The sequence below is a fragment of the Toxotes jaculatrix genome, chromosome 15, assembly GCF_017976425.1.
Source record: "Toxotes jaculatrix isolate fToxJac2 chromosome 15, fToxJac2.pri, whole genome shotgun sequence".
Classification (NCBI taxonomy): domain Eukaryota; kingdom Metazoa; phylum Chordata; class Actinopteri; family Toxotidae; genus Toxotes; species Toxotes jaculatrix.
Genome location: NC_054408.1, coordinates 11,935,094 through 11,949,930, shown reverse-complemented (window position 1 = coordinate 11,949,930; position 14,837 = coordinate 11,935,094). Strand labels below are relative to the sequence as shown.

Here is a 14,837-nt window from a genome sequence, read left to right as displayed (position 1 = left end):
GCTCCGTGAACGCAGCTCTTATGAGGCTGCAGCGCCACACAAAGCCGCACACAAGACAGTAAAAACACACAAAAAAAAAGAAGAAGTAAGAGGTTGGAAAGGCCCTGTCTTATGAGTCGGGGCTGTCAATTTCACAATTTAAACGTTACTGCTTCATTTCAAAAAGTGTATGTTTTGAAGACATTATTAACAGGTGCTCCTTTATTGACAGAACAAAGGGATTAGACTCTAGAGGGTGAGTGGTGTTCAATGGCCTGATTAGGGATCAGGCTAAGCTCTGCAAAATTATGGACTTACAGCGGCACTGCAGGCTGGTGCAGCCTGAGAAGATAAAACTCCATGAAGTGAAATTTAAAAATGAGAAGCAGTTTGAAAGGAAAAAAGAATATGTATCATTTACCTTGTTCATGTTTTCTACATTAACTAACCCCATCAGGCAAACTTCACCTCGTCACAAGTTTTTTTTTTTAAAATTATCTCTCTATTTTCAGGTAGGACAATTTTAACACCTAAATGCACCAAGTGGGCTCAAGCTAGCTCATATCATTACTTTTCTGTCAGATACACAGACAAGGCAGTCATCTGAGTCAAGTCAAGATCAATACTGATTGAGCAGCTTTCTCTGATGTTTCTACCTGGGAGGATATGTGGTCAACATAATTCAGTTAAATTACAGTATTCATTGACTTCTTACTTCCTGTGCATGTTTTCACATGCAAGATGGGTAAGAGCACATCTAAAGACCTTGCATTCCTCGCACTGCTTTTAAAATGTTCATGCAAACTCAGTGCCGCAATTCTCCTGGTATTCAGAGCAGTAAAAGCTATTTTATGAGTCTGTCAGGAAAAGCACATTATAGATGTCTTCCCAGCATAAAAACACTGGCAGTGCACACAAGGGCATTTATGTTCATTCAGGAAATATCCTCTTGACATTCATTTTAAGATACATGAAATTAAACAGCAATTTGTAGTGCGCTGCCTTGTTTCAGCCTTGTTTCTCTGCGTGTCAATTATGGCAAATACATTGGCTGCTAAAAAGCAGTTTCACGCCAGAAAATGATCGGTCTGAGCCCTTCAGCTATACACTCATGTTTTCTACATGATCCCATCTTTCATAATAGATCACTGTGAAATCACAGTGCTCGATAGTATGAATATCAGTACTCCACAAAGTGTCTCCAATTCCTATGTAATCTACTGTCAGCTGTAGTGTCTCATTCCAAACTGAGTATTAAAGGTGCATCTTTCTACCATGTTTGATATCACTGACTGAAAAAAAAAAGGGAAAACTACATGCAGGGGAAAGCCGTTCAGACAAGCCTTTTCTGTGTGTAGTTGAAAAGTGAATGTACAGGGGAGGTTTCAGTTTTCATGAACTCTGACAGAAAACAACAGTGTTAATTCCCTTATGATTAGCTTAACCTCTGTCACTCCATTTATTTTGTTAAACCACGGAGCATGAGAGTGCCTTGATTGAAAGGAACCGTCATATGCACACCGCTGTTGTCCCACATCATTCAGCGAACAAACCTTTTTAGATCCTTAACTACTATAGTGCTGCTGATTGCACAGGCACCAGCAATTTCCTAACCAACCGCCACCTGAACAATGATGTGTTCAGCTTTCAGGCCCTCCAGCCTTTCAAAGGTGAATCATTTCACAGTTTGGAACGAGATCTCCATAGCAACTCCTCTTTGAAGGGTTTAGAATCACCATCCAATAATTCTATGATCATCGGGCCTTGCCATTCCCAGTGGTTCTTTTCACAGCGGACAGGCAAGGGGGGCATGAGGAGGAAGCAGGAAGATTCTACAGTCTATTTCAGGCAATTCATCTTGCAGCCCCATTAGAATTCAAAATATTGCGACCTTCAATCACCGAGCATGTTATCTGGAGCTGTGGCGATCTCCAGTCAAGATGGGTAGACATTTTGCTCTAATCATCCACGATGAGTGGAGGCTGACAAAAATGCTTCATTCTCCCTGAAGCAAAATGCTCATTTAAATGCTGTGACAGCACCTCAACAGAGCCTGAAAACACACAAAAGGAGGATGATCCCCACAGCTAAATGAGCTAGATTTAGGATTGCCATGTAAAGAAACACATACAACACAGGGCACCTTATTTTTCTGGCTAATTTATAATGCAACATTAATATTTTTGCGCAGGCATATCAAGACACATGAGGAGGGAAGGTGCTAGGACCCTGTTGAGACAGTCATACAACAAACTGTCTTTTTGTCCAAGTACGGTGAGGGAACTGGGTCTTATAAACAGTTAACTTTGCAACAATAGAGTGGATCATGGCTCAACATTGAAAAAATAAAAACAAATAGACAATATGCTGAAATGTGACCAGTGACAAAAGTTACTTAGACTTATTTTAAACTTTGTTTTTGTTAAAAGCAAAGGGGTGAACAAACAATAAGCTGCACTTGGTCCACCACATTAACACTTCTTCTTAACACCTGGATAACAGAACAAACAAAAGTATTTGCTTGATAAAAATTACAGTTGTTTGCTTGATGTTACCCCATCATAAAACAATGTTTCGTATAGGCTTCAAAGGCTTTGCAAGCCCATTGCTTTGTATGAATATAAAATTTTATACTACACAGTATATACTGATATGAATAGAATTACTATTCAAAGAAAAATCATGGATATGGATTAAAAACTTGTCACACCTATAGGCTAATGAAGGCGTTATTATGCACCTAAACTTGTGGAAACAGTGTTCATCTGAAGCTAATGAGAACACTGTACCATCGCTGTGCGCTGTGCTGTTTACTTCACTACTTTTAAAGTGATGCTACATGACCGTTACACAAACTCAACTGTGTGTTTATTATTGTTACTATAACAACTAATACGCCTTCGATATGCCTTCTGCCAGTATGCTCCTATGGGTCTTATATCATAACTTGCTCCTCTGTTCAACAGACTTCCGTTAATGTCTCTTAAAACGATTAAAAACACATCAGTGAGTCACACTGTTGCACTTAGTGACGTTATTTCATTACTATGCATATGGCCACAGTTGTTTATTGTGAGTCGATGCCACAGGTACTGTCCTGGTGTCAAAAACATGATTCCCTAGAGCACCAAATGTGTGCTCATCTGCTCCAAACTATTGAATTACCTGTATTATACTTTTGTGGACCTTTGGGAGATTTCTCCATTTTAAAGAATCTATCTGCAAAAGGCTTTCAGCAAAAATAAAATTTCTATAATTTGTAATGACTACTATTGGTTGTTTAAATTAATATGTCAGTGCAACAACTGATTGTGCAACTAAAGTGCTGACATATTCACTCATTGCTTGATCTGTTTATATAGTCACACACATGGCAGTCACTGGGCTGGCGGAGGTGTTTTGGATGTTTGTCAAGTTTGAAAATTTGTGAGTTGGTGAGTGATAAGGCAGGATTCCTGGACAGCAGCCATTACTGGCGTCAGTGAGGAGGCAGGTTGGCCATAAATCATCTCTGTCTGAACAGTCAATCCAGTTTGCTCTTAAAGCCTGTAGCTTAACAATATCTTTGATTTGTTCTCTGTAAGCGATTAGTGCAGTGTGGGCTGATGTCTGAATGATACACCTACCAAACACAATATCCTACTAGACGTGGCAAAATGATAGCCAACTAATCCAATCACATACTCTTCATCATCAGATTCGGATATTCATCAGTTAATCATGATACATGTGGAAGTTACTGAGGATACTGGAGATCTTTAAATAGTGAAAAATTTTTCAAGGTGAGTAGATAGGACCGATTTCTTGAAAGGAACAATTGTTGTCCATTTGTTGTTGACAGACACTTTGATATGACCCACCACCAAAAACTGAAATAGATAGTTAGGACCTGGTAACACTCCCAAAGTGTTTGACAGGCCTTTTAATACTCTAACACCAGACAGTAACTAAACCTATTTTGTTAACATGCTTATTTCCATTGCCATAACCATCTGCCTGTGGTATGAAGCTACCACAGACAGATGGTTAGCTTAGCTTAGTTTAAAGACTGGAAGCAGAGGTATCATCTTTCATCCTTCAGCTAGCCTGGCTCTGTCCTAGCCCAAGTTAACAAAATCCACCTACCAACACCTCTAAAGCTTGCTAAATACCACACTACATCTTGTGTGCTTAATCTGTGCAAAAACCAGTTATTAAAACATCTGTGAAAAATGCTCACAGCTGCACAAAGTGCAAGCTGATGTCCTCAACTGTTTTAATTTGTCCAACCAACAGACTAAACAGACAAAAAAGACAAGCAAATCCTCAAATATCTGTCCTTTTTGCTTAAAAAATGCCTTAAACAACTAATCAATTCTAAAATTAGTTGCTGCCAATTGACTAATCAATTAATAGACTAAAGCTCTTCAAAGGATACAGTTAGGTAAAAAGGTTTTCTTGTGTCTGCTTCAGGCAGTAGAGGAGGAGAGGGGAAGAGCCTCAACTTAACCAGGAGTTCAGGTGCTGAAAGCATGAATATCACAGTGAGAGAAGAGTCTGCGCCAAAAATAACAGCTACTTTCCAGTCGGCTGCCCACAACCACAGCCAGTCCCTTAAGATTAAATGTGCTATACCACAGTATCTTAAGGCTAGGTTCTTACTGAGTGTCGTGCAACCGTAAATAAGTCTTCGTTAGAAGTGAGCTAGAGGCTTCCTGCCGTGATGGGGGGACACTGTGTGAGCATTCAAACATCTAATTGCTGGAAACCAAACATCTGGGAATAAGGCCAGGTGAGCTGGCAGAGTTGCTAGCGGGAAACAGAAGAGTAGATGAAGTAGAACATGTCTGTGTCTTGTCTCAGACAGTGAGGATCCAGCCGCGTTCCAGTCACTGCAGAAGCACTGGGAACACTTAGCCTGCAAACCATTTGGTTATGAGACCAGGGAACACCAGGCAATCAACAGAATCAGCTTTCAGGATGTCATCATGTGCCCTAATAGTTTTTGGAAGGTATTGTTGAAAGCAAATCCACTGTTTACACAGGCCATTCAAAGTCATTAGGGGTTGAAAAATATTCATAACATGCACGCTACTGGGAGAATTTTGTGACCAGACAGCATGAGGAAAACCCAGCTGGTCTACTCCCTGGAAAAAAGTTTAATCTTTTCAAAGATGGTAACCCATAACACCTTCATGTCTGTGTAAAACCTCCGCAACACTTTGCAAATGCCCACTATTTCTCAAATTTCACAACAAAGAATTGTAAACCTGTATAGGGGTAACAAAGGATAAAATAATTTTATAGACAGAACGGAAACGTAGGGCTGATCTGTAAAGTTTAACAAGACTTCAAACTTAATTTCATCCGATTCAGGTCAATTGCTCATGACCTCAGTTTGCACTAACAATCAAACTGAGCTGTTTCATGTTACTAACGCTGCTCATCCCTTTGTAGTATCTTTATAGACCATTCTACTAATTTCCAGACAAAAAAACGTACCACTCCAGACATGGAAAAGTGTGATCCCCCACAACCATATAATCAAGCTATATAAAAGTAGTGGCTTCAGCATTGCAGTCTGCCTGACACCAGATAGATATAATTACAAAACAAAACCAGCTATGTTTAATGGTTAACTTGTGAAACATACCACATTGTTTCCAAGGACTTCACGAGAGCGGAAACAATGGCATGCCAGAGCAGATAGATGTAAACACACACACAGAAGAAGCTTTCGATCATCCTATTTCCGATTGTTGTGGATGTTTGTCTTCTTTGTGTGAGCAGAAACAAAAGAGCTGGTTTAGGGTGAGGATCTGGTATATACATTTGGTCCATATCAAAGGAGCTGTGGGCGTTTTTAACCATGTACATAATAATGTATATAAAAATACACATAAACCACATAAATAATCGTAATGTAATGTAGAATTATTATATAAATTATTGAGCCTATTTTAAAAATGAAACTCTATACTATCAGTTTATTAGGTACACCTAGCTAAAACTAATGCAGTCTAATACACCATTCCTGAAGGTTAAAGAGAGGTTCAACTTCATAGTCATTTTGGAGAATGTAGTTTGTGGTGCTGCTGAGTTGTATTGCGTAATACTGACAGGTGTTTCTGTTTGTCCACTCCATTTATATCAGTGAGGGTAGGCTAAATAACAGAAACAAATCTCTGTATGATGTACAATGTATTACAGTCCAACAGCCCCAGAAACTGTATCCTGCAAAATGAGCATATGGTAATAACCTTCATGTAGGTAGGATTTATTGCAGGTTTATTCATTGCAATTTCCATCTGTGGTGGGGATGAATTGACTTGGGGCTGAGTGCCACAGACAAGACAGGAAATGTAAGTATTGAGAGATGAACAAATTCATTATTTCAGTCTTTTCATGAGAACTATTGACAATAAGAAAAATCTAGAATAAAACCTGCCTTATCCATTTTAGGAAAAACTGAGCTAACAACAGAGCCATTTATCCCACCGTACTGTCCACTCTGTAAATCATTACTAACTAAGACTTACAGTGGGTGGTCTCCCACTTCCACTTCTCACAATCTACAGTCATCATGCAGCAAGGCTATTTGAAAACGGCAATGAAACAAATGTAATACACTTGTCATTGATACGCAGAGACAACTTAGGAACAATACAGGAAAATGGCCTTAATCTTAACCCTTTCTATCTGGCCGTTCTATGCCTTCCACCTCCGACTCTTTAATCAGAGCTCTTTTCACTCAGAGAAAAAGTCAATAACAGCATACAATCAGTAAACAAATTCAGCTATTTTTAAAAGGGCCTCTGCATTCATTTCAGTTGCTGTAATTTGAATTATTCTAGCGTGTAACACTTTAATTGTATAAGACAAAGACCATGTCAGGGGCACAGGTAGAGGGAAACTTGTGATTTGAAGGCTGCCATTCTGAGAGGGCACAGAGGTTGATGACAGAACCACATCTATATGTTTGCACAGTAACAGAAGGCAGTATTTCAAATCATTCCAAATATACCAGATCATTTTTACTTTTATTACTACAATTACTACTACAATAAGTAATATATTACTTTATTTATTATTATTAGAATTGTTAGAAAATACATGGCGTAAAAAAAAAAAAAAAAAAAAAAAATGAAGGGAAAAGAAAAAGAGACCTTAACATGTTTATAAATAACTTACTTACCTTCACTTCATTCAATCTTAATCAAGAGTGGCATCAGGAATCATATTACAGTAACATGTTGAGGTCCTTCTCAAGCCATTTGTAATGTTTCCAAGCCTCAGGATACGATACTGATTGTGTGAAGCTTAAACCAGACGCAGATTCTTTCACTTCCCACTTCTGAGATTCTCATTCAGGGAGCCTCCCAGTAGGAATGTGAGGTTTGGTCTGACTTCATTAATCCTGATGATTATGTTGATCTTGGCACCCAACACACAAGATGCCCTACTAGCAAAGCTACGGCTCAAATAAGGTCTCGTGGTGGAGGCTTTTAGTGCGACCAAATGTTGTCAATGGAAGTGCTTGATCCACAGTATGAGATATCTGATACAACTGCACATATATGTTTAACAGGATTTGCTGATCATCTGAAATCTTGTGAGGGAAAGCTACCCTCCATCTGCGACTCACGTGTCATGTGGAAGATGGCATCACAGGCGTGGATATGGGACAGGAAGGCATTTCCCAGGCCTTGGCCAGCATGAGCACCTTTCACCAGGCCAGCAATGTCTACAACATTTAGAAAGGCTGGAATTTTGCTGCAAGACAAGAAGTAAAAGGAAAAAAGGTGAGCCATTAAAACTTCAAACAATATCAGTACCTTTTTAATAAAACAGAAACCACTTTGCATTCGTTTGTGCTGAAATTTAGTACATCAGTCGACCCTGTTGACCCTGTGTCAAAGAGGTGCCAATTTATTATTAATATTTTTCTTTGCAGGTTTTTCAACAGCTTCCATGAAAAGACCAAAACCAATAATGCAATAGTCTGTCTCAACTCTTACAGACTTCCTGACCATGACTGTGGCACTCAGCCACGCGCCCATTGGTTCATAAATGTCTAGTTTCGCTTTTTAAGAATACACAAAGTAATTTTGCTGGGCACTGTAGTTTTTAGTAATGTTACTGAGACAGGAGTAAACTGAGCATTTGTTGGGAACTATTTTCAAAGGTGGACTGATATACCTTTGATGTGCAAGTGAGTATTTTTCATGTTGAACGGACTCAAAATAAACTGTACCTCCCATGTTCATTGTGAGCAACCTACATGTCACCCAGTGCAACAGTGTGGCTCACTGATGCATTGTTTAGATAGGTATGGTAGAGCTGTAAAAGCATGGCATTTAGTCGCCAAAGTTTCTATGGTTATTAGCCTATTTATGTATGAACAGCAGCAGAATCTGTTTCGCATGCATTTACAGTATAGCTCATAAACAGGACAGAGTTGTGTATTAGTGAGATTCATTATGCTCTTTGAAAAGCAGCAGCTTGGTTCAGGTAGCTAAAATTCATGTACTGAAATGTTCTGTGATATTCAGCATGCCAATTCTTGTCAGTCAAAAAGAGACATTTTGCTAGTAATATGTCATTATAGCACAGCAAATCTGAATTCAGCCCGCTTTAACAGCTTCTATAAATGTGCATGACAACCAGGTGTTGGAGGTTCAGATGCTTCAGCTTTTTCTTTAATAGGAAAACTTTGAATAGAGCAGTAATCGTACATCATACAGAACTGGCAGCTACATGTCAACAACATTGTTATATGTTTTCTCATACCTATAGCAAGAAGACAGTCAGAAACTACAGATCTGAAGTGTGAATAATACGAGAACGATGAGACCCCATACCTGGCAGGTTTGTGGAATTGGCAGAGGAAATCATAGCGTTCATCTGGAATGGGCACTCTGCTTTCATTTGGGTCAATGGTGCAGAAGGGGAAATTTTCAGCTGCAGCCTGACTCTTTGTCAGCACGTTGAAAAAGGTTGACTTCCTGAAAATAAAAACAGCAGTGAGGTCAATCCATCTAGAAGTGCTGGTGTGTAGAGCCTGATGGTTTGATAGAATGATCCTAAAACACTTTAAACTTTAAACAGTAAATTATGCAAAATTGACTTTTTTTATTTTCTGTGCAAGAAGGAAAAAGTTATTCTAATGGACTGAATATTTGAGTACTTGAATCAAAAACACTCTGTAAAATACTATACCCAATTACAAGGTCAGATAATCCCATAATAGATCAATTGTACATGGAATTGAGGGGCAAATTACATTTCTGATAGATCTCAGCTGTTGAACTGGATCAGCCAAAACCTGCCCCATGTTGTGATCACAGAGAGATTTATTTTCTACGGCACAAGCAGCTCAAGTGTACTTCAAAATCTACAGACAATGGCAAGTGTCTAAGAGTAATAATGGCACGGCAGTTAACTATAATCCAGGACTTTCCATCTTTATCCCCTCACCCGGTGCTTCACATTGAAATGATTGTTTGCTAAGTCCTATAGGCATGAAATTGCTTGAGATTGCTAAAGTGTGTACATTAATTTCTTATATAAAGCTAGATTGTTTCTCTAACATACTTGAAGGCTGTTCTTGGGTCACCTTGGAAAAAAAAAAAAGAAAAACCATTCACAGTAACACTATAACTATTGTCAGGTGTAAAAAATGGCTTAATTACACAGCAAATTACTTACTTATTAAATGCGAATGAGAGAGTAATATGCTGATCAGTAACAGGAAAAGTGATGCGTATTGAGAATTTGCAGCCACAAATTAGACCAGTGTTTTTCCACTGGTGGGTGGAGAAAACTCCTTCTTATACAGAGAGTAAGACAAGTAGTTGTAAAAACATATTTTAAGTAAAAGATGACTGGGCCCAGTATTAACCTAAAAACTTGGTCTGGGTTTACTATGACAACTACGAATGTGACAGCCAAAAATATTTCTTACACACGTATACAAGTATCGCATGACTGAAGTTCCATACTCCATATCCTTAGTTTGTGAAATCTCCAAAAAGAGCTAGTAAATGGATCTTAAGATTAAGATCATTCTGTAAAAAAAAATCCTGGTGATTAAAGTCTAGCCAAAAGTTTAAAAGACACCCTCATTTAATTTTCAGCTTTAATTATTGCAAGATTTAGTATCACAAATTATATTTGACTCAGAGTCAACATACTTTGAACGTCAGACTCTCCCGATTCTGTTTATTTTAAAATGGACTTGGACTCTAAAGGGATTTTTAACATTACTCACTTTTATCACTTTATTACTACTTAATCAAAGTCAACCCCTCCAATGGACTGTTTGGCCCATTTGTCCTGGAAGAAGCTACAGTGCACCTAGACCAAAAAACAAAAAACAAAGAAAAAACAAAAACAAAAAAAAATACACTACTACAGCTTTCTAATATTTATAATTCCAGGGTCGACTGAGTAATATTAAGTGAAAGAACTAGATACTCTTAATTAATGAAGGTTTTTAACTGCACAGCAACTCATTAACTCTGCAGTTATTGTTGATAGTCAGCAAATAAACAGCTGTGGCCTAAAATCAAAATCTTCCCAGCCTTATACCAGGAGGTAGGAGGTTAACCTTTGCTAAATTAAGCACTAAACACCAAGTTAAGCCAGAAGAGCAGAGAGCGTGAGGAAGGAGACAACTGTATAGTCAGTGCACATACAACTGAAATCTGTAAACTTTTCCTAGTCACACATGCACATTTTACTAGATATATTCATTTCTTCTTCAAAAGGGCAACCTGAAAGACAATGACAGAACATGTTAGCAATTTCATATTTTAACCAAACATGCTAGTTTGCAGAGTCTCAAATATAACTGTTTCTAATAATTTACATGACCATTGTTATGGTTGATGTTTGTGAACAGGTGAAACATTTTTAAGTGAGCATTTGGGACTTGTGGAGATTCCCAAGATGCAAGGTGTAATTATTTAGATTAATTGTTCACATTAGTTTCTTAGATCAGCTACATGACGGACAAAGTGAAAGGCAGGTACCCCTATGAATCTCTATTAAATTAATTTTGGCCTAAGTAGATGAATTGGAGGAGACCTTTAAGAATGACTTGATTTGAGGTAGTTTTTGCTGTGTATACTGTAAGGCATGCACCAATAAGGGGTTAAATGGACGAGACTTAACTTTTTTTTGTGTCTACGAGCAGGAGAAGGGCAGTAAATAGAACGTGCACGGGTCTAAGCGTAGAAATAGCTGCAAGGTTGGCTGAATCACACTCTCAAGTTTCCCATGTGTGAAGAATGGTCAGTTACACCCAACTAACAGCAGGCTGGCATGTGAAGTACAGTCATGGAGAAACCATAAGAGGGTTGACAAGTTGTACTTTGACACAAATGTGGTATGGCAGCCCACAACCTCAATGAGTTCTACTTTTTACACCAGGAAGAAATTATGGTTTCGCTGCGGTGAGAAATGAAAACACAAGAGATCTTTGTGCAATAAGCTTCAAAATCTGGCAGAACAGCTGAGGCAAACTTCTTCAGAAAACCAAATCTATGCAGTGTTTATTCTCCATTATCAATTTCCAGTGTCTAAATATATAATAAAATGAGACTTGTGAAAAATACCCTCAGCCTGTCTGCAGTTTAAGTGAAACATTATCAGTGGCTTCAAGTTCACTGATTCAGTAAAGTAACTGGATAATGTCTCAACACCATGGGCCTTAACTGCCCTTTCAAAACCTTGAGTGTTCAGGTCTTAAAAAACTTTCTGGGCTGCTTGGAAACAACAGTTCTCTTAAAAATCACTTAAAAAATTTTTTTAAGGACCTGCAAAAAAGATGAGGACCTGTCAGCTGAACAGAAGATGACCTATCACCACAGCCTTTCCTGTAGCTCTGGGGGTGGTGGCGGTGGAGGGGGGGGGGGGGGGGGGGGGGGGGGGGGTACATGTCATGTAGGCTCTGCCCAGTGATTATGCCCTGTCAGTGTTTCTGAAGGTCTTGGTAGATATGGACAAGGTGGATTTGTCTGGCCAGGTCTGACATGCAGACAGTATGTCAGCGTCTTAACACACACTATGGCCCTGCCACACATGACTATAGTACGGATTCTTGTCAAGTTGTCCAGCTTACCAGTAAAAACCTCTTGCAGGGAAACAGGTTAGAGACTGAAACACTCTCTCCGATTCTCCAGGTTTGTGTCCCAGAGAAATGCTCAAATTGATACACAAACACTGTTCAAACAGTCGCCACGTGTCCTTTTGCCAATAAACGCTCCTTCATCTCCAAACTACATCACATTTATTTGATTACATCAACCTGTTGACCAACAAGAATTTGACAACACCTAAAAGAGGCACTTGTACACACCCCTCTTTATGGTTAAGCAGCACCTTTTTAATTTCACCACTAGTTGCTCACTGTAAACTTCATTTACATAAATCCTAAACACACCCTCACCACTTACATAACACAAACATCCTCCTTCTGCCCTCCTATAATAACACCTCATAACACAGAAGTGAGAGGCAAGATCTGGGACTGTGTTTCATATCTTGTAACTTGTATACCTTTGGTTCATTCAGCTGCAGATTTTTAGGTTTAGCTACATAAGGTTACTTCATAATTGCAAGTCACCAAAGCACATCTTTCACATCCTCTTATGATTGAAACCCTGTTATTGTAAAAATAAAATAAAAAAAATTAAAAAGGACATGAAAATCAGTTCAACTGAATTCCCAAACAGAGCACTACTCCATGCAGGAATAACAGTGTCTGACAGTTCACAGCTGAGAGTTATGTGGCTTTGAATGCGCCTGTGACTGTCACACCATTTCCTCAAAAATGGACAACATGTGTAGCATTAAATGTGCTGTCTCTGTCAATGTTAGAAACATATCATTAGTTAAATCTACAGCAGGGACTAGCCTGCACATGGTGGGTCAGTTGTACAGTAAACGCTGAAAGTCCTGTGTTTACACGTTCACTTTGTGATGTGGGTTGCCTCTGGTTCCTCATATTTTCCTCCACAGTTCAAAGACTAAAGCCACAGGTTAGGTGAACTGGAAACTCTAAATTGCCCTGACATGAATGTAATGGTGACTGTGTTGGTGAGTCTACCTGTCTGTTTTTCCTGTGATTGACTGGAGAGGTGTCTAGGATGTACCCTGACCTTTGACCAGTACATCCTTGGATGAGTGATAAGAGGGTATTTAAAATGAATAGACAGCAGGGGTTGTTAATGCTTTTCATTCATTTAATGTTCTTTTCTGCAACCACAGCAAAGTGGTAGGAAGAATATAGGTTCATTGTTGGTTGCTGTCATACAGTGTTATTTAAATGTAGATGGATCATGTCAAACTGTCATCAGTAAGATGTCACAGAAAAACAAATCTTTGTTTTCCCTAATTGAAAACACACTGCCATAATAATGAAACCCACATTTATAAATTCAAGGACACAGGATACAGGATACATACTACATATAAATGATCAGAACTATTATATTAAAACCATGCGTTTTTATTAGGTTCACCTTCAACTATAACATTTATTTTCTTTAACACCCAAAGTTATTTAGACACTGTCATTTAGACAGAAAGTTAAGGCACATGGAAGGAAAGCTCTAGTGGGATTTGATCCAAGGCAGCGCACATGGTCCCAGCCATGTTGTTAAGGAACGTTGACTGTCCAGGGACAGTCACGTAAGGAACAGGATTTTTTTTAATTTTCTGGCTCATCTAAAATCATGTGCATTCTGCTCCATGATGACATTTTGCTTTCTTTCAACATAAAGTGTGGTGTGCAGCAGGTGTTGAACAAGTCAAAAAATTTAGCCAAAGTCTAAAATAAAGTTGTATCTAAATTTACATTTTTCTTTAAATTTAATTGGTCATGAACTTTACTGTACTTGGTTTACATCCTGCCTTATGTGCATTTTTTATGTATGGCTTCATATAAGGCAGGTATAGCTCAGATGTGGACAGAGCACATGTTGGTGCATGCAGTGCACAGTAAGAAGGCCATAGAATCAATTCAAATAAAAACCTTTTACTTACCCAACGTTGGGCAGGCCGACAATTCCTATTTTCAATGAGGTGCCAAACCTTCCAATCAGTGGTGGTGGCTTTGGTGCATCATTTCCCTTTCCCTAACAAAGACAATGTGGAGATGTCTGCAGTCAGAGAGAGCACTTGCCATTACATAATCTACAGTGCATTCTCATTTTTGAATGGAGCTATTCCTTAACAAAACGCACCTTCTTCGGAGCCATTTCTCACACTTAAGTTTCTGCTGACTTCCACAACAGCTCACCAGCTCAGAGCAAAAAAAAACACACTCATTGACAGAAAATGGGCTAAGCTAAGTCCTCAAATGTAACCAGTCGACTGCACTTCAAACTGGCTCGCTCCCCGCGCTCAAAATAGAACATGCAGCCTCTGGAAATGAAAGTTGACACTGTAAGCTGGCAAGCTGACCTGTACTTCCAAATTTAGCTGTCGATACTATCAATGCAGGTTGATGAGCTGCTATAAGATCAGTCTTACAGAGGACTTTTACTTGAAAAGTGTGGTCTTGCGAGCGTAGTTAATCTTTATCAGAGGTTTCACAACAGCCGCGTGCTTTCTATTAACATTTGAATCATCTGTCTGACAGTCGTCTAACTGAAGACATCCATGAGTTGAATCTCTACACTGACAAGTCCGAGCAATTTTGCCACGTCTCCTTGCTTCACAGCTTATTCACTTCCTGTAGAAATAAATCCTTGCCGCTGAGCAGTTTATTTCACACTGCACTTTAATGTAATGTCGATTTGATTTCCTTGCTGAGGCCTCTGTATCCCTGTCACCAAAATAAATAATGACCTGGCAGCTTTTTAGTGCAAGTG

The 14,837-nt window shown here is 38.9% G+C and overlaps 1 protein-coding gene across 1 annotated transcript in view; it reads right to left on the bottom strand.

The window, feature by feature from the left end:
* LOC121194368 (obg-like ATPase 1) overlaps positions 1–14,344 on the bottom strand; it is a 40,055-nt gene extending 25,711 nt beyond the window's left edge. The window contains exons 1-4 of the mRNA XM_041057224.1: positions 14,208–14,344; positions 14,008–14,099; positions 8,820–8,963; positions 7,604–7,731 (exon numbers count right to left, since the gene is read on the bottom strand). Of these exons, the coding sequence (XP_040913158.1) occupies positions 7,604–7,731; positions 8,820–8,963; positions 14,008–14,099; positions 14,208–14,222 (379 nt within the window). The 5' untranslated portion in view covers positions 14,223–14,344. The remainder of the gene's footprint in view (positions 1–7,603; positions 7,732–8,819; positions 8,964–14,007; positions 14,100–14,207) is intronic.
* Between the last annotated feature and the right edge of the window lie 493 nt (positions 14,345–14,837).